Source organism: Podarcis pityusensis (genome assembly GCF_964106645.2).
Source record: "Podarcis pityusensis genome assembly, chromosome: 13".
Taxonomy (NCBI): domain Eukaryota; kingdom Metazoa; phylum Chordata; class Lepidosauria; order Squamata; family Lacertidae; genus Podarcis; species Podarcis pityusensis.
Window position 1 is genome coordinate 22,684,835 of NC_138038.1, and position 20,213 is coordinate 22,705,047.

At 44.6% G+C, this 20,213-nt stretch overlaps 1 protein-coding gene across 17 annotated transcripts in view; it reads right to left on the minus strand.

Annotated features, from left to right (window-relative positions):
* Positions 1 to 1,584: 1,584 nt before the first annotated feature.
* SRCIN1 (SRC kinase signaling inhibitor 1) overlaps positions 1,585 to 20,213 on the minus strand; it is a 335,991-nt gene continuing 317,362 nt past the window's right edge. For all 17 annotated transcript variants that reach the window (XM_080979259.1, XM_080979261.1, XM_080979258.1 and 14 more), the window contains 2 exons: positions 13,889 to 14,029; positions 1,585 to 8,155 (listed from right to left, as the gene is read on the minus strand). In XM_080979259.1, the coding sequence (XP_080835385.1) occupies positions 8,021 to 8,155; positions 13,889 to 14,029 (276 nt within the window). In that variant the 3' untranslated portion in view covers positions 1,585 to 8,020. The remainder of the gene's footprint in view (positions 8,156 to 13,888; positions 14,030 to 20,213) is intronic.

Sequence of the window (20,213 nt, forward strand, 5' to 3'; positions counted from 1 at the left end):
AGGCCCTTTTTGGCCTGAGAGCCACATTCATTCATAAGCAACCTTATGAGGGCCACATGTCCCCAGTAGGTGGGGCTAGAGACAGAAAGCAGATGAAGAGGCAGATGTGACTTTCCTTTGGAGACTAGGCTGCATTCCAGCCGTGCAAAGAACAAGATGCATGTGTATCTACACAAACACGCCATCATCATCTAGGTATGCAAGATATACCAGCAAAAACACTCTAGGAAGGCTGCTGAGAAAAGCCTGTGGGGCTGCATTTAACCCACCAGAAGAAGAAGAAGAGTTTGGATTTGATATCCCGCTTTATCACTACCCGAAGGAGTCTCAAAGCGGCTAACATTCTCCTTTCCCTTCCTCCCCCACAACAAACACTCTGTGAGGTGAGTGAGGCTGAGAGACTTCAGAGAAGTGTGACTAGCCCAAGGTCACCCAGCAGCTGCATGTGGAGGAGCGGGGAAGCGAACCCGGTTCACCAGATTACAAGTCAATCGCTCTTAACCACACCACCACACTGGCTCTCACCTCCAGGGCCTGATTTTGTCCACCCCTGCTCTAGAATACACCGTATACTTCACTTGGCCTGCTACACAAGTATACAGAGACTGCATAGGGAGTGGGGAGAAGAGCTCTTTCTCACAGTCTGTTAATTTCACTGCAGCTTGTTCTGAATAAATTTAGGTGCCACCCTCTCGGGTCACATCACTCCTTCCTTCAGCATTTCAACCCAGAGATGGAGAGGGCATGTGCCACCCACACAGAAACACTTTGCTTTTCTCAATATTTTTGTAGAATAGAATCGTCTCCAGCAGAATTGACCCAAGACTTGAAAAGTACATAGAACGGAAAGAGCATTTTTCCAATATCCTCCATCAGCTTTATGCTCTTTTCAAGGGAGAAAGGGGTAACCAACCTCATGACAGAGGGGGACTGGGGGGCGGGCTCAGAGGCTTTGAGGGCACCAGGAGAACATCTCAAGTGAGTCATTGTGATGACAGGCGCCATGTTGGTGATCCCAGACCGTCCTTGAGTACACACATTGCCCCACAAATACCAAACAGCACAATGGAATATCTGCCGAGTTTGCTTTTTAAAGAATGGTTTTGAAACAAAGCTTTAAGAAAAGAAGTGTCACGGGAAGGGGGGGGGAGAGAGTATTTTATTAAAGTCAGACACTCTGATAGGAAACAAAACAAAAAAAGGGGGAAATTAAAAAAAGCAACCTTCATTTGGAATTTTTGACTAACAATGATCACATTGTTCACAGAAGAAAACATGGCATCCATAGAATTTATACATAGAACTCTACCTACAGATAGCAGCAAAAAGATTTACAAAAGTTACAGATTTTTTTTAGAACTGTTGCTTTCTTTTATAACCAGTTTTGGTGTGGTGTCATTTATAGCGTTGGTTTTTGTTTTCTTTTAAAAAAATCAGTTCACAATAAAATCCATGCGAAGAGACACACAACATCATCATCAGTCCTCCCTACACAGTGCCTAAAGGTTTCGCTCTCTTTTTTATTTTTATTATTTTATATATATATATATATTAAAAAACCCTTTCTTATTATTTTTTCTTAAAAAAAAAAATCTGAAAATAACAACCAGACAAGTAAAGCGAGGCTCGTGGCATGCAGTGGTGATTGTTTTCCCCCCCAAAACACACACAGACACACTCACTCACTCACTCACTCAATAATACATGCATAGTTTGGTGCTTTATAATTTACGCATTTGGGGAAAAAAAAAGTTCAAAACCTTTTTCAAAAAATAAAAATTGTGGCACAATCGTTGCTCACACAGCAGTTGGATGATGCCATGACAGTGACACTCACACTCACACACTCCCAAGTGCAGCAACACACAATGAAAGGACAAATGTGCTTCAGACAAGGAAAATGGATGGAACTTAAAAGGGAATGGTTTCATGAAACCACTGTCTCCCTTACATCGTCCCTTTTTTGTCCTATTTTTCATTGGTCTTTGATTTGTGACAGTGTGTCCATGTTGCAAGCCTAGGGTGATGCAAAACACTTTTTGCTGATAAGGCAGAAAATCAAAACGATTTCCCGCCGCCCCCTCCAAATATTCATCAAAGTGGGAAAGCATTCCCCTGCACAAGGCTTGCTTCAAATGAGCAGGATAGCACCTCTTCACTTTAATGGTGCTCTGTCTGTCTCTCACTGCTACTTTTATTAGGGACAAAAGGCTATCACTGCACCTTACCACGCGATAAGGCTAGCCCGTGCCCATGTATGCGCCATTCCCTGCATATGGTAGTCTGCACATCACTACGCGCAAAGGCATAGCAACATGCATCTTCCCTTGCTCAGAGGACAAAACAATGGATTCTCCAAGAAGGTCTGCATGGATCCTAGGGTTGTGCCCAACAAAGTCATCCCGTTAGTGGAAGGACTCCCACCAGTCCAGCGTGATTTCCTCTCCCTCTCTTCTCCCTGAATATCCCCTAAGCTCCTCCCCCAATCTGCTCCAGAGGGTCGGGGAAAACTCCAGAACAGATTTGTGGGGGGAGGCACTGGAAGAGGGGGAGAGGAAGCCCAATTGAACAATCAGTTGTTCTTGTGCTAGTGGAGTTAATGGGAACATTTGGTTTCCCCACACATTGCTAAACTCCAACTCCCATAGCCTGGGTTGATAGGAGCTGGGGTTCAGTAACATTGCGGGGGGGTGGGGAGATTCCCCACACCTGCGTTAACGTGATAACTTTGCTGGATACAACCCCTTTGTGATCAAGTGCAGCCCCAACTGAGCTTTGGCAAGGCTGCATCATCAGATAATCCAAGACCTGGTAAGGCTAAAGAAGGTGAAAACAGTGCATTCAGAATGACTGTAAAAGCTATTACCAGAAAAACAGCATTCTCTCTCCCTTTTCCACATCAACAGAGCAGGGATCTAACAAATGCTAACACTTAACATCAACTGGACAGTTACAGCCTCTGTGTATCGTGGGCAAAATGTGGGGGAACATTTCCCACTGTTCCCCTGTAAATTGGGTACTCATTAACAAAGTTTTGTATTTTTTTCCTACCCTTTAGTACTCACTCTCACTCAGCACTTAAGCATGTGCTGGGTAGGGATTTTGATTCATGCTAGGACCATGTGTGTAGACATAGCAGATGAGGGCTGTATTGGCTCCCCATCACTTTCAGTCTGAGTCTGATTTTCCTTGTGTCCTGGTGATTATGTGCATTGACTAAAAACACAAAAAGGAATTCCCAGCAGCAAGCTGCGCATGTACCGCCCAAAATAAATTACAGAATTCTCCAGATTAAATCTGAAGAGAGGTGGAGCAGAAGGCAGGAGTGCAGAGAGCCCGTGGAGCAAGAACGGACTGAAATGAGGGGAAATCCACTCATCCCTTAGTCACAGCAGCTGTGGTTAAGTGAGCAGAGAAAATGCTGAATTTCCCTCTCCTTCCAGTGCATGCTGATGGGTTAACCGGGGTTTCTACATCCACATTATTGAGTGTGAGTAAATAAACCAGAGCCGGCAGATGATAACTCTTAATCCAGATTAACTGTAGCAGAGTCTGAGTGATCCTATGCTGTAAAGGCTCTCAACCCTAAAGTACCGTCTGTGCTCTAAAACCCTGTGCTTTAGATTTTGCAACTCTGCAGAACTAGCATTGCCTCCAATGCATCCCTGGTTGTGAAGTGTATCTCCAGTTTTGAACTAAAGCGATTGATCGTTTTTCTCCCAGTCCCTTGGATTCTGACCCCGTGTACCTGTTCTGCAGATGAAATGGCTGTTTACTTCCTCCCCTTCATATGCCACTCTCCAGACATTTTGGACTACAACTTCCACCAGCCCCAGGCTGTGTTGGAAGGTGCAGTCTGAAATATCTGGCGAGAACCAGATTGAGGAAGTCTGCCTAAGAGGTGTTTGGCCACCTCAAGCTACTCCTTATTATGTGAGTGCATAGCTATTTGGAAATTGGTCTTACTCCAGAATCATGTCTCTGTGTGTGCCTTAAACAAGCATCCCTTCTCTTCTGAAGCCTCACAGAACAGACATTGTAAGGGCAATTCTACACACTTTTTTCTACCTCTTTAACTGCCATGGAGTCCTCCCCAAAATCCTATAAAAGATAGTTTGCTGAGCTGCTAAGAATTCTGCATGAAAGATCCCTACCCTGTCTCACAGAACAGGGTTCCCTGGGGAGGGGAAAGGCCTTTAAACCCATGAGGCAAATGCCAACACAACAATGCCAAGGCAACTCACACATTGCCAGAAAGGAGGAAATGCATTCACGCAAAAGGGGAGACGGGTTTTCACAAAAATGTGCATGTGTAGATATAAATTTAGAAACAGCTGTTATAATTTCAAATAGAAATGCAAAGCATCTCACCATGATGGGGAAGTCGGTGACCAGGTGGCCCGCTCTGTCTCCGCTCTCCTCTCCAGGCAGCGACTGAAGATGGGCAACTTTTAGGCCCCTGCTCGCTCTCCCTTGCAAGGATTCTTTACCTTTAAACCTAACTTGGATGCAACTGCCCTGTAAGTAGAGGACTCCTCCCAACACTGTGTAGAGTAGGCCACCCTACTGGGGTGGGGAAGCCAGTTATGAAGCAGACATGCCTTTAAAGCCCCTGGTCAGTGGCTCAAAACCCTGCCTCCCCTCCCCTGCTCTGTCAGGCCTTGGTCCCTGAGGGCTGCAAAACAAGAGAATTCTCACGAAGAAAGATGCAATGGGATAGGGGACACTGTCGGCTCCATTCATGCCAGTGATGGACATAGAGAGGGAATATGAAAATAACAGACAATCGGAAACAGACAATAACAAGCCCCAGAGATGGAATGTTAGCTTTGCGGAAGGGTTTCTAAACTCTGAAAGGCCCAGCCCAGCAGGGAACGACTCTGGCGTGAGCCCCATAGACGGGATTGGAGCTGCCCAAGAGCAAAACGCTTCCCTGTGGATCGTGGCCTATAGCTCTATTTTGTACCATCATCATCACCCCAGCCACCTTTGATAGTTTCTAAAAGTACAAAGAGCTACATACATAATTTAATCAGGGGAAAAAACACACACCATTCTTCCTCCCCCCCTAAATATACTAGACACAACAAGGATTTTCTTTTCTTTTTTCCTCAGTATTTATATATATATATTTATATTACGTATATTATATATATATAATATGTAAATATATTTCTTAAAACAAATATATAAAATGTTAAGACACTTCACTTAAATGTAAAGAGGTTGCTTTTTTTTCTTCCATGTTTGTTTGCTGCAATCCTAAGAAATTGCATTTATGGACTGTTGTTTGTTGCTGTCTGTTGTTACATATTTGATTTTTTTGACTTTTTTTAAAACTTTGTTATTCAAAAAAATGCTCTCTTAAAATCTTTATACAAAAATGATTGATTTACAAAAAAGAAAAAGAAAAAAAGAAAAACCATAAAAAAACAATTCCCCGCAGCGTTCCCCCCCACCAAAATATTCTGAGAATAATAGAATTAAAAAGGACGAGCTAGTCAACAAAACAAGGAGTGATTACATCTTGTATTATGTTGCATACAGACTCATTTCTTTTCTTTCACTTTTTACAGTAGCACGCCATTTTGCTATACATGTAGAGGCACGTTTTCACATGTGCACCCATGCCACATTAATATATTTCTTCATTTTCTGCCTGTGCTTAACGTTTTAGGCCAACCAACCTGCTCCAACCTGGCGAGCTGCGGCTGTTTTGGAATACAACTCCCATCGGCACGCACTGGCTGGGGCTGATGGGAGTTGTAGTGCAATACATCGGATGGCCACCAAGCTGGCGAAGGGTGTTTCCTGTTCATTCAATGACTCTTGTGCAGGATGACCTTGCAAGGAACATCCTCCCACCCCGGACTGCCATTCCGAACACACACCTACGTATTGTACTTTTAGCTGAAGAAAGCCTCTACGGCTACAAACTCTCCCCGTCTTTCTCGCTGGCCCCGACAGTGTTTCACGTTCTGCCTTTGCGACTCAGCTGTTGACATACGACATCCTTTCCTCCCCCCACATCCCCATGCCTCACTTGTATCTCCCTCCTTGTGCTGTCATCGTTATCCTTTTTCAACTCCTCGCTGTGCTTCCCGCAGCCCAAATGCCACGCGCAACCTTACAGGGGAAAAACAAAAGCTTCCACCTCTCGCAGATCGAGAATAAACACAGCTCTAATAACCCACCGAACCTTTCGCTCAAAGCTGTTTATCCCCACTTTCCAAGCCCAAGAGAAAGGTCCCCAGAGGTATAAACTTGAGCTTCGTGGCCAATCACCCCATCGGCAGGACTAAGCCTTCTAAAGAACCCCCTCTGTGCCAGTCTTATTTAGGGGCACTATCCAATGGGGAATTCTCCTGTGCAAACCCCACTGAAACAAAGGACTTTCCCAACAGTCCTTTATTTCGCTCTACAGCCCTGCCATCCTTTTCTCCTGGCCTGGAAAAAGCTCCACAGGCGGTTGGGTGTAATTTCTGCCCATGCCAGCCATCCTGGCTACGCAGTGCTTTTCTTTTTCCAGCAAGGCTCCATAGTCCATCCTAGGAGGAACCTTTGCAGGAACTGAGCAAAGGAGAGTTGCCTGTTCACCTGCCTCCACTGTCTTTTGCCCACCAAAACCTCATGCTTAGAAAAGGGCCTAATTTCACCTCCTTCAGCCTTCTCCAAATTCTCCCCAAACTCTCCTTCACCGCCCAGTTTCTTTGATACCCTGACACCATGGTCTCCCTGAAACCTGCCTCCTCTATTTGGTATTCCACACGTTTTGAGGGCTCATCCCCCCCATCTCACATATATAGTAACTCAACGGACATTTAAAGTGCTACATTATGTTGATTAATTCCATAGGAAGCTGGACTTTTCTCTTTCCGGACCCTGTTCTCAACATCGTTCTGCTGCCTGCTTTGGCTCTGTGCCCCTTCTTATAACAGTCTCCTTTCCCCTTTCTTAACAGTACGTTGCTTCTGCATGGTTGAGAAGATTGTGAGGGGGCAGGGGGAGCATTATTACAGGCTCAAAATTCAGTGCTCCCCCCCCCAAGTCTTTTCTTTTCTTCCAAATTTAATCCAATGGCTTGGAAGAAAGAAAGAAAAAAAATACACAACACCACACACAGATATTTCGGTTTGCGATGCGCACGCACACACACAAGTTCCGCCCCACTTTCCAGAACAGTCTTTGATACAGCAAGTAAACAACAGAATCCCACAAAATGGAAGCATACACATGTCCCAAAGTCAAAACACCATTGATTCATGAATGACTCAGCACACACCTACAAGGATCCACGTTAATCAATTAATTACAACTTTTTTTCTCTCTCTTCTTAAATGTAAGGAAAGTTGAATAGCAGCAAATGTCCATGGGGTTCTGAGGCATCTTCAGAAATTGGTTGCTCCCCTCCCCTTTTATAAGCCTCTGTAGTGATTCTGCCCCCTTTCTCCCACCCCCTCATAAAGGAATAACGAAGACTGGCACTGAGCAGTGTCGTCGTTGCTTGCAGGCTGCGGCAACTGGCAAAAATATAAATAAAAATAATTCTTAATTGTTCTTTATACATGAACAACGCTAAGTTGTTGCCAGAGTAGAAAAGTTAAGTTTGGGATGGATGGGGAGTGGGGCAAAGGAAGGGGTTGGGAGATCTGAGGGGAAACAGAAAACAGATGGGCAGCCATATTGTAGCAAGAGGGGAGGAAAAGAATAAATAGGTTGGCCAATTTGGGGGAAGAAGACAAGAGAGCAAACTAAATTGGCCATTCTGGATATTGGTAGGCGGCCCTGTGGGGAGCAAGAACCAAGTCCCAAGGCTGGCCATTTTGTAGGAGGAAATGAGAACCGCAGGGCGGCCATTTTTGAAGGAACATTTTAAAACGCCTGAGGGGAGGGACTTTTCTAGGTGCCTCAGTGAGACCTGGGGAGGAGGAAATCACAAAGAGAGACAGCAAGCACTCCCCAGTCCCCCAGTAGCAGTAGGTTAGGAAAACAACCAAAGGAGAAGTTGGCAGAGGAGCTTTTAGAATGAAATGGAGGAGTTCCGTGACCCAAAGGAAGTCAGTACTGGGATGGAGGTCCTGCTTGAAGTAGGCTTTTCTGAGACTGGGCTTGAAGTCTCATTCATCGTGTTAGGGTCCTTGGTTGATCTAGCGGCCTAGAAAGAAAAGCAAGATTCAGGGAAAAGAAGAAGGAGGAGGGAGGAAAAGGAAGGTGTGTTGGGGTTGTGGGGTTGGGGAGGGGGAGAACCAAACATTTTCTTCTCAAAGGATTGCGAGACAGAAAGAAAGTGCAAAAGAAAGTGAGATAGAGAGAAAGAGACAAGAGTGGGAACTAAGTTAGGAAAAATTTCTATCAGAAACAAGCAGCATTGGCCAGGCCTGAGGCAAAAGGTCCGTTGGACAAAAACAGAGCACGAGATGAGCTGGTTTCTACAGGTTTACTGGACGAAGGGAAGGAGTGATTGCGAAAGGAAGCGGAGGAGACAAAAGAAGGCCAAAAAAGAGACAGAGCAGGGAGATGGGACGAATACGTAGGCAGGCAACGGAAGGGGGAGATGGGGAAGGGGGTGGGGAAGGGACAAGAATTGAAATGTTAGTTTGTGGCCATGGACACCATGTTAGAACGACAACAATATTCATTTAGCTGGGGTGAGGAAGGGAGGGTAGGGGCAGAGTGCAGTTTACCACAGAGGTGCTGTTTATCAGAGGTAGCCTCAAAACATCTATTCGTTTTATTGTTCACCTATGGGTACCATTTTGTTGTAGACTGCATCCGTAGCTAGCAGGCCAGAATTTGGACTGGGATGGATAAAGGGAGGCAGCTTTCCATTTTAATGATAAATCTTGTTAAGTATGTATCCCTCATAGTTGACATGGGGGTGGGGTGGCAGAAGGGAAGGAACAAATTGTGAAAGACATGTGAAAATAAAATACAGCCTAAAGCCAATCTGAGCAAGCGGGCTTTCATAGAATCATAGAGTTGGAAGAGACCACAAGGGCCATCGAGTCCAACCCCCTGCCAAGCAGGAAACACCATCAGAGCCCTCCTATAGAATCATAGGATTCTATATTTCTTCTCCTTGTGGTTATTTTAAGAAAAGGTTTTAGACGTGGGCAATACTTGAACCCCAGAGTCCCTGCCTGAAGGAATGGCTCCATCATAACTGTTTTCCTCCACAAAGGAATACACATGAAAGTTGGAAAATCCTTGCGGGTTTTGCACAAAAGATTGGTGAGCAGGAACAGGCAGGAATCTAGTTGCCTGCCTGTTGCTCTTTGTGAAAGAACCAAAGACCAATGAACTATAAGGAAACTAATGCTTAAAGTCCAATGCAGCAGGAGGAACCCATAGCCTAACACCCATCCATTCTAGGGATGGATATATGACTAGAAGTAACCCTAAGAAATCCTCCATTCTCACAGATATAGGTAATCACAATTAATTGAAGCGGATATTACTCCAACCTGCTTGTAAAAGACCTCCAAGAATGAAAGTTCCACAATCCTTCATGCATGCTCCTCCAAGCACATTCCACGGTGGAGGAAATTGTTTATAGCCGAACTAACCTCCCTTGTTGGTTCTAAAACTGCTGGTCATGCCAATTGTGTGCTCACCTCCCACTGGCTGCCATTTTGATGCAAAGGGGATCCAGAAGAAGAATCGCAAAGTACTGCGTACTTTGTCATAGGAAGTTCCCAACAGCTCGCTCCTGCCATCTCAAACCCAACTTCAGCTCTAGCTGCACGAGGCATGCGTGGTCCTTCAGCACCCTGGCATGCAGATGCAAAGCAAATGCGCAACCGGCTCATGAAAATATTATCGGGGAAGGCGTACCCTGAGAAATGTTCCATGGCTTACCACTTAAGCAAACAGCACCTCTGCTTTGTGGCAAAGGGGGTACAGACTGCGGTTAGTATCAGGATGCAGGGACTTAGGGGGAAGGGAGTTGTGCAGGAAGTAGGGTTTGCATTTTATTCATTTATTCAGTAACAGTCCCATTTTGCTCACAAAGCGTGCTTCAAAATAGACCGGAAAGCCACAGGGTGGGAAGACATGCTCACAGCCAGACATCCACTCCCCCCACACTTGTGGAGAGGAGGGGGTGGTCCTCTGTGTGTGCATATGTACCACAGAATGAGGAAAACCAAAGGGCCCTGCAGACAGGCAGACAGGACGTGGGAAAGGGTTCATGGTCTATGCCATTCGTCATACAGATCTGGCATGACAAAAATAAAAAAAATAAAAAGCCAGGAGCAGCAGGGAATTCTGGGAGATGGGCTAGCATATCAGATGCGCTTGGGAAGTGAAAGGGGAGGGAAGAATAACGAGATTTGTGTGGAAGGGGGTCAAGTCAAGGCTTGAGAAACAAAGGGAAGGAGAGAGGAACAGGTAGAGATGTCATTGTGGTTTAAGGGATGAAAAAGTGGCAGTTGTTACCTTGCTTTGTGGCCTCAGAAAGTTGGCAAGCCACTGGGCGCACTGTTATAGCGTCGACAAGAACACAGAAGTGTGTGAACCCAGCTGAACCGTACTGGCCTAACCATTAAGACCCCAACCAATGCAAATGCACATGGGGCATATCAGGGGGCAGGGGGTGGGGACAGGAAATGGTGAAAAGGGTTTCCATGGGGAACAGGGGACTACCACTGCCCAATGCACACACCTGTATTTACTTATGTAAAGTACAGATATAGTAAATGGCCAGTTACCTACGGTTGAGACACAGCAGGGCACAAGTTAAACATGTGCAGAGTCTGATAAAAACAACCTAGCCTCATGGCACTTTAGAGTAAGCGATTTATTGCAGCATAAGCTTTGGAAAACAAGAAGCATCTAGTGCACCAAAACTTACATCACAGGCAATTGGCAAGGCTGCAGTCCTGTACTCAGTTACCTGGAAGAATGTCTTTTTGATATCAATGAGACGTGCTTCTGAGTAGACATCAACAGGACTGCCCTGCAAGGACTTTAAGGTACCATAAGACTCTGTTGTTGTTGCAAAACAGAGAGCTGTTTCACTGGAATGTGCCTCTGATAGATTTGAACATAAAGGTGCTTAACAGTGTGAAGGACTTTGAATAATAATAATAATAATAATAATAATAATAACAACAACATTAATACAAAGGAATTCTGATAATGACAGTTGCAAAGGCATAGATCTCAAACAAGCGGTTTGATGCTCTACAAACAGTACAAGCAATTAGATATAAAACAGTCTGTCTTTCAATGTTATTCCAACATATTTTTTAAAAATGATGATTGTTGTAATAATCTTTTGAAAACTGATTTTGAAGTCTGGTTGAAAAGTGGTGCATGCAGTAAAATGGGGGGTTGGGAACCAACTTGCCCTTGTGCTTTACTTTTGAGTTTTTCTCCAGTGTGTTCACATTTCTAATGGTTTTAAAGGATTATAGCTTTTATAAACTTTTTAAAAAAATTATTTCTTGTTTCCCAAGTATGTATGGAGTATATTGTAAGCCTAGAATCACCACTGATCCTTTGCTGAAGAGGCTCGCCGATCTTTCAGACAAGTCTAAACTTAATTCTCTCCTCTTAGGCAAAGGTCATAAGGCTGGTAGCCAGATTCTGCGCTCAGATTTGTAGGCACAGATCATCCTCTAGAATAAAATAGCTTACTAGGGAAATGCTGAAGTCGCCCTTTGGGGTGCCTCAGGGTCAATTTTTAATGGTAGCCCAAATCTCAGCTGTACGGGTGTACGTATATACCTCAATTCTAACTCATGAGCTATTGCTGCAAACTGCTTCAATTGTATATTTTATCTTTATGAACGTTCTTTTTATTGTTATGTTATGTGAGATGGTCTTTGACCATAATAAAAATTATCTAAGCCTAGAATCACAGACTTTAGAGTTCGAAGGAACCATGATGTTCATCTTTAGCCCAATGTGGGGCTCAAACCCACAGCCCTGAGATTAAAAGTCTCAGGCAACTTCAGCGGTTAGGAGTGCCTGCTTCTGGTTTCCACTGATTTGCCACTGTTTAGGCCTTTCCTAAACAGCTTGGTTGCTGTGATCCATGCTCTGGCATGGGAGCCAACTCCTAGGGGCCGAGGTCCCTTTGCCCCCCCCCAATAAAATATTTGAGGGGGCCAGCCCCTCACCAAAGTTGATGGGCATTGCCATTCAAATGGTGTGTGAGATATTGTTTTAATTATGATCTACACTGATTTAGAATACTATGTAAAAAGTGGTATATAAATATTTTTAAATAAATTGTTATTTTTATGTCTCCACCCCCCCTTAACTTCTTTGTTCATTTGGTTCACATAACGATTGCAAAAGCATATGTGGGTTCTGGGCCAATGCATCGGTTTTACTCCAAAAAAATCCCAATACTTTTGTCAATATATATCTTATTTTAAAAATCCAGCAGTAATTTATATAAACTATACTTATGTTTTAAAAACAAGTCTACATTTGACAGAACATGGTGTTTATTGGGATGAATTTATTATTATTTGCCAAGATAGCATCTTAATGCCACACTGAAAAACCTAATTTCTCAAAGTAATTGTTATGCTTCTTTTGCAACTGCTCAAGCATCCCGCTCCTTAATGATCTTCCAGCCAATAAATCTTCCACAGAGCTGTTGAGACCAACCTGACCCTTCTTGTAACCAACTGTGCCAACTGGTGTTTTTTTATAAGGACGTCAACATGGGTAAATAAAGCCGAATGGCATTTGGCTTTGGCTTGCGAGCGGCTGGAGGGGGCCGCTTCCACTTTTCAAGAGGACTCCGTTAATAATATAGAGATGTGTCTTGTATCCTATTCTCTCAAGAATCCCGTATTGCTATCTGGAGCCTCTTATGAACTCCTACCATGAACGTGGAGGTACTGGACATGAAAACAGCCCCATTCACTTCAATGGTGTGGGCAGCTTTGCATGTGCACGAAGCTCTCCTTTCCCTCCCCACAGCTGAAGCCAACGAGGCAAGTGAGCCCCACATAAACATTAGAACTCCTATGTCGGCATAGCAGGATGCTTTGGGTTTCCATTCAAACACGGTCAAGCGATCTGATATAATTTTCTTCTTCTTTCCCCTCCCCACAAGGCGCCCTCTCTTGTCTTTTCTCTGCTAAATATGCAACACTTCTCTGTGTGTGCCATGGGCAGGAAAGGAGTTGGGGCATACACACATGGACATGTTGTGAAATGCTGGGTGGGGGGGTGAACATGGATTCGATCACAACCGATACCACTGCCTTTCCTGGCAGGGAAGAGGGCCTTTGACAATTTGTTGGGTTGCGCCTTCACAAGTAGGCCTTTTCCTTCTTCTTTTCAAAACACTGCCATATTGATAGCACAGCACAGGAAACAAAAACTACTTGCCCACCCCAAACAAAGCAAAGCTTAGCCTTACAGAGACATAACTGGGCAGGGGAATTCTTAAACAAATCAAGGGGGTGGGTTCCAGTTGATGCTATCTGGAATTCAGGAGATTCTTGAGGAAGTAACAAGAACATGGAACTTTAGCGACAGAGGACTTAGGTTTAGGTTTGAGGGAGATGGGAGTCCTATCTGGACCTCACAACATACAATTTTTGCTGGGTTTGGCTCCAGCTTCTGACGTATGCCTGTGGAAAGTAGCTCCCCATCTCTCTCTACATTCACTGCCATGTCTTCTGACAGAAATTCCCAGCCGTAATTTCTAAAATCACTTCCAATGGGCATTAGGAATTTGTGTTCAAGTTTATGCAAATATACCTGCCCCTGACCCCGGATCAACAATCCAAAGCCAACTCACCACTCACCTCCACCACTCACCTCCACTCAAAGGCAAAAACAAAGGGATCCTAACTCAACCTGCCTCCACCCAAGTGCTCCCGTAACAGAGTGGTGTGGCTGCCTACAGATAGACTACCTGTTGTTGTCCCTGGATGCGCATGTACTCCATGCGTTGCTTTATGTGCTTGCTCTTGTCGGGGCTGCCTTGCTGGGTTTGCTTCAGCCGTGATGCAGGATTGACCATCTTCATGGCAGGGATTGAGACGCCACCGCCGCTCTGGAGGGAGAACAGAGGAAAGGATGACTTTGAAGAGATGCTAAGGAGCAAGGCTTAAGTTGGCAACAGGTTAAGGGCTTGCCACCAGCTCTGCTACTGCTGCCAAACGCATCTCCCTTCACTCCCATTGGCTGACCTGCCATGGTGTCATGGAACGTTCACAAACGTTCAACCACTTAGGAAAAACCTATCTTCAGGAGAATTTTGATACATAGTGCTGCTTCTATGGAGGAGATGAAAGGGCTGTTTACCTCTTGCCAGGGTTCTCTTGCTATCTAGCCTGCTCAATGTATATTGTACACATGTCTCCAAGCTCTGCTACAAACCACAAGAACTTTTGAAGGCAAACAAAATATCCTCGCACCGAATATAAGGTAAAGGTAAAGGTAAAGGTAAAGGACCCCTGAATGGTTAAGTCCAGTCAAAGGCAACTATGGGGTCATGTAGCAAGCATGACTAAACTGCTACTGGCGTACGAAGGACCGTGACGAGTGCAAGAGCGCACGGAAATGCCATTTACCTTCCCACTGCAGCGGTACCTATTTATCTACTTGCACTGGCACGCTTTCAAACTGCTAGGTTGGCAGGAGCTGGGACAGAGCAATGGGAGCTCACCCCGTCGTGGGGATTCGAACTGCCCACCTTCAGATCAGCAAGCTCAAGAGGCCCAGTGGTTTAGACCACAGCGCCACCCATGTCCCAATATATATATCATAGCTACGGAGCTCCTTTCCCCTGACAGAAAAAGAATTATTTGTTGTTGCTACAAAATTACAGAACAACAGTCTTACACGATCACAATCAAAGCACAATAGAAATTGGGGGTTAATTACCCATTTGATCTTCTTGCCCCCCTTTTCTTTGCTAGCCTGGAAATTCATTAGAGGTTCAGGGAGCAGAAAGCACTGGATGAAGGGTTAGAGAAGGGTCTAAACCAGAGAGCTGAATAGCCAAAAGTAAAGGAAGAATGGGAAAGGGTTTTATTTTTAGCATACTGATTTCTCCACACATTTGGCCTGACCCAGCACATGCAATCCATATAGGGAACCTGGTCGCAACCCACAGACCAGCTGTGCTTAATAATAAAATCAGTTAACCACACCTCACCCCCACGTTAGAGGCCTGAACCAACTAGTTGTAAATATATACCAAAAACCAAGTGGCAATAGAGTCCATGACGAACAATTTAAAGCAATACCAAAGCAACACCAATATCAGACAAAGCTTTAGTAAAGGATTCCAATAAGAGGTGTCAGAACATTATTATATGGCCGTTCAAGTCTGGAAGGAAGTGGAATGGCTTTACCTCATCCTCCCCCAAATCCTGAAATTAGCTAACTTGGAAGCTCAATGCCAACTCAAGATATGCTGCTTTAAGGAGAGCCCAGATGAGCCCTCTTCAGTTATGTACAACATTTTGAAAAGTCTTGCTGCACCATTCAGACACAGAGATGCAAGAGGGCATTGTTTTTAATTCCACCCTGCAAAAGTCGCAAGCAGCAGTGTTTCTGTTCCACTGCCTTTCATCTTCCATAGCAAACTATGCTATTCACCTCACTGTCGGCTGCGGTGATATTATGTAGCTTACATACTTTAATTGTATAAATTACGTTGCAATTACGTTATTCTACCCCATGCATTTCAATGCAAAATAAACACAATGTAAAGCGGGCGGGACAGGGATATGATTAATTACATTTGCAGACTGAAAGCAACAACAACAACAGCAAATACTGATCGTATTTGCCAGATTGATTTTCATTCTGGACAGGGGGTGAACAAGCGAACATTGACCATTTCCGCTCCTGTTTTGCTGGGATGCACTGACATCCCGAATGAGACATGGGTTCCTGCCTTCATCAGTACCACCACATGTCCTGGGAAGACAGGGCCAGCCCTGCATAATGGGTAATACAAACAAGGGCACCCCCCCAACTATTTTGGGATTTTGCGGAAGCTATTCAATCACATACCTGAGCTTTAGGCTTGCAGATTTAAAGTGGATTAAAGCACTCTGTTGCCCTAGCACAACTAATCCACTTAAAAAAAAGAAAAAGAAAGCAGACTTTTTTGCAGGTTAGAAAGTGATGGAGAAACGCATTGAGAAGTGTGGGATGAACGAATGGTTAACAGGAAAATGTGTAAGCATCCCACTAAGTGAATCGGGATGAATGCAGGATGAACGCTGGTTGTTGTATAACCACCCGACAAACAAAGCAGAAGTAATGCGCAATAAAGTTTGGCTGTAGGAGCCCTTCTATATGTCCTTTTTATTGTACATTCATGATGATTTGTGCTCATTATGGCATCAGGACAGTTATACGTGGTCCCACTTTCAAGACTGTTTGCACCTGCAAAAGTTTGAGGACAGTTACCTGGCAGCAAACTTTTGTACATCCAGTAGCGCAAAGCCCTGTGAACACATGCAAATTTTACATTTTCTGGATTGGCCAACAGCTTCCGAAGCTACCTTTTATTCCTCCAGATGTTGCTGAATTACAACTCCCATCATTCCTGTCTGTTGGCCAGGCTGATTGGAGCTATAATAATAATAATAATAATAATTATTATTATTATTATTAATACCCCGCCCATCCGGCTGGGCCTCCCCAGCCACTCTGGGCGGCTTCCAACAAAACACTAAAATACAATAACCTATTAAACATTAAAAGCTTCCCTAAACAGGGCTGCCTTTAGATGTCTTCTAAAAGTTTGGTAGTTATTTTTCTCTTTGACATCTGGTGGGAGGGCGTTCCACAGGGCGGGTGCAACTACCGAGAAGGCCCTCTGCCTGGTTCCCTGTAACTTGGCTTCTCGCAGCGAGGGAACCGCCAGAAGGCCCTCGGCGCTGGACCTCAGTGTCTGGATAGAACGATGGAGGTGGAGACGCTCCTTCAGGTATACTATTCAGCTATTCATAAATATCTGGAGGGATGCGGGTTGACCATCCCTGTTCTAATGATTTGAAAGTATTCTGGGCACGATATAGTCAAATTTAAGCTTTTTAAAGTCACTAATACTGGAAGGAGAGACCTAAGCATCATGCAGGCTGTCTCTCCCGTTGCATTAACTGGATTAGAAGCGTTTAACTTCAGCTGGCTTGTGCTCTTGATTTGTGATTATTAGTCCCAAGGCTCTTGGTTATCTTGAATTTTAATTGTTCACAAGTACCAATCGATCTTCATTATTACAATCATGGACCTGCCACTAAATTACAATCAAAGAAACGCAAAATTACAGTTTCCAGGCCAGTGAAAGACTGGAATTAACAAGATGGCAAAGGGCTAGGATATGTGAGTGCATTGATGCACATTCGTACTTAACTGTCAGGGAACTGCCATCAGTGCCGGAGGGAGAGAGCAAGATCCAGAGGGATTCCAGAGAGCGTCCCAGGATTGGGAGAGGCAGCCCATCTTCTGGGGAAGAGAATCAGCGTAGCACCAGTGGAGAAGGGGGGGCAGATGGGGGAAGCGGCGAGGCGGTCCCATGACTCCTTGCCAGGGACCAGCAGGGAGAGTAGAGTTCCTCCACTGCCTACGCCCTCCTTGCGCAGAAGGCTTTCGCGCAGAGAGAGTAGGAGGAGACTAGGCGTCAAAGAGCTTCTTTGCTGGAAGAAGTTTAAGAAACGCCCACTGACGGATTCTGCCAGCGATTGAGACAGCCACGGGTGAGTGGCTGTCCGGACAGAAAAGGTTCACTCAGGCAACCCAGCCAGGTGCTTGCACCGGCTTACGCACGAGCAACCCCTAGAACCATTACATTAACACTAGAGTGAATTGTTGAAGGCTATTTGGTTACTAAGGCACTTTAATCATCTGGTTCCTAGTAGTACATGCTGATGCACAGAATCTTGCCGCTTTGATGGCGATCTCCATGATTCTTAATCCAACCCCTAATTAGATTTCAAACAAATACATTCTGCTGAAAGCAGAGGATGTTCTATGCAAGCCTACTTCTTTTTTGTTATATTGAGAGATATATTCCAATGTCTTACGCTTGTCCTCTTTGCGTCTGTTCTTCACTCCCTCTTGCTGTGAACATTATCTCATCAGGTCCTTGCTGCCATCATCTCTTTACCAATATTTGTCTGCTTCTTCCCTCTTGCATTCATATGCCTCTTCTCATATTGTTCCCCTCTGCTTTTCTTCTTCCGAACTGTCTTTAATTCCTTGTTCTCTCTTCTTTTTCCTAGTTTCACCACTCAAGCCACTTATCTCTGTCTCTGGCATTTAGGTCACCTTTTCCTTTTCCTTCCTCTTACTGCTGGAATTCTTCGCCTCTTTAATAACATACATCGTGTTGCTAGGCTTTCATGAGACCTTTCCCTCCTGAATTTTGGTAATTGTCTTTACATCTGGCAATTGGTTAAAGTGCCCATCTACATTACATGGCACTTGTCAAAGTATCTATATTTTTCTCGATTAATGTCTTTTCCCTCCCCCTATTGCTTCTGTAACTTGTGTTAACAGATGGTGAATAATTGGCCGAGTATTTTCTTTTTAAGAATGTACATTACCTGGCACAACAATAGACTATCATGATTATTTAGCCAGCTCAATCCCGAAGATCCTGAGCAGACTTTTTGTGCAATCAAATATTTCCTCTCTTTTTTCAATTATCATCTATTGGCCTTCTGCTACTCTAATCCCCATGCCTGGATTAATATCTTCTTCCTCTGATCATCTAGTCATACCCCTAGCGTCCTACAAACTCCTTCTCAAGACTTGCGCCTTTTCCAGATTTTTCCCCCCTGGATCCCACTTTGCCTGCACCTCCAGTGCTGCCAGACTTTGCTCTGCTAATCATGGTTTCTTGCTTATTAAAGTGCACAGCCTCTCTCCTCTGCCACTCTGTGCATCACGGCCCTTCACACAGCTCAACCCCCCCCCTTTTTTCATCACAAGGGGAATGGGACTGCAAACATCTTATGACCAAACTTTCCCCCTCTAAACAGTTCGGATGTTCATGAGCAGTCCATGATGTCACAGCATGTCAACTAATAGCTGAAGAGAGGACAGTCACAAGGCCTATCAGCTGCCTAGCCGTTTTCAATACATTACTGCTGCTGTATAAAATCCTAAATAATTTGGGACTGGGATATCTAGCAGATTGTCATCCCATTATATCCCTGGTTGATCTTCCAAGGAAGCCTTGCTGATCATACCAGAACTGCCAAAATGTCATCTTATACAGATTTTGCTTCTTTTTAAGTTTGATATGGGCATCTTTTACTCATTGCCTGGGCAACATCCTTCTCCTGGAAAAATTTGAGGCTAGCAGAGACTGAGGTTAAACTCTGGCTGCCAAGCATCTCCTGCGAGTTCTGCTTTTGAAACTGCTGCTAAGAGTTTTGGGAGGCGCTCGCCAAATTAACAACCTCGGTTCTCATTTGCCCATTATGGCAGTACGAAAGAAACTTAACAAGGGTGTGAATTGCTCCAGGGCCTCATGGTTAAACGCAAGTCACCAAAAAGAATCTAACCAGAGGCCCCATTTGTACTGTACCTTTAAAGCAGTATCATGCCACTTGCAAAAGCGATCACTCCCCCCAAAGCATGCTGGGTACTGCAGTTTGTGAAAGGAGAGAGAGAGCCAGTGTGGCATAATGGTTAGAGTGTTGGACCTGGGAGCACACGGTTCGAATCCCAACTCAGCCATGAAGCTCACTGGGTGACCTTGGCCCAGTCACTACTTCTTAGTCTAACCCAGTGTTCCCCAACCTTGGGCCTCCAGCTGTTTTTGGACTACAATTCCCATCATCCTTGACCACTGGTCTTGTTAGCAAGGGATGATGGGAGTTGTAGTCCAAAAACAGCTGGAGGCCCAAGGTTGGGGAACACTGGTCTAACCTACCTCACAGGGTTGTTCTGAAGATGAAATGGGAAGGAGGAGAACTATGTACACCACCCTGAGATCCTTGGAAGATAAAGGTGGTATATAAGTGTAATGAATGAATGAATAAATAAATAAATAAATAAATAGTGCTCAGAGTTGTTAGGAGACCCTTATTCCCCTCACAGAGCTACGATTTCCTGAGTTCCATGGGAAGAGAGGTTGATTGTTGAAACACTGCGGGAAACCCCTTTACAAAAAAAAGTCACTCCCCCCCCCCCAGTTTCTTGGCTGGGAGGCAGCAATGACAGTTCAACAACCAGCCTTTGTGCGGCTAGTTTGCATTTGTGGT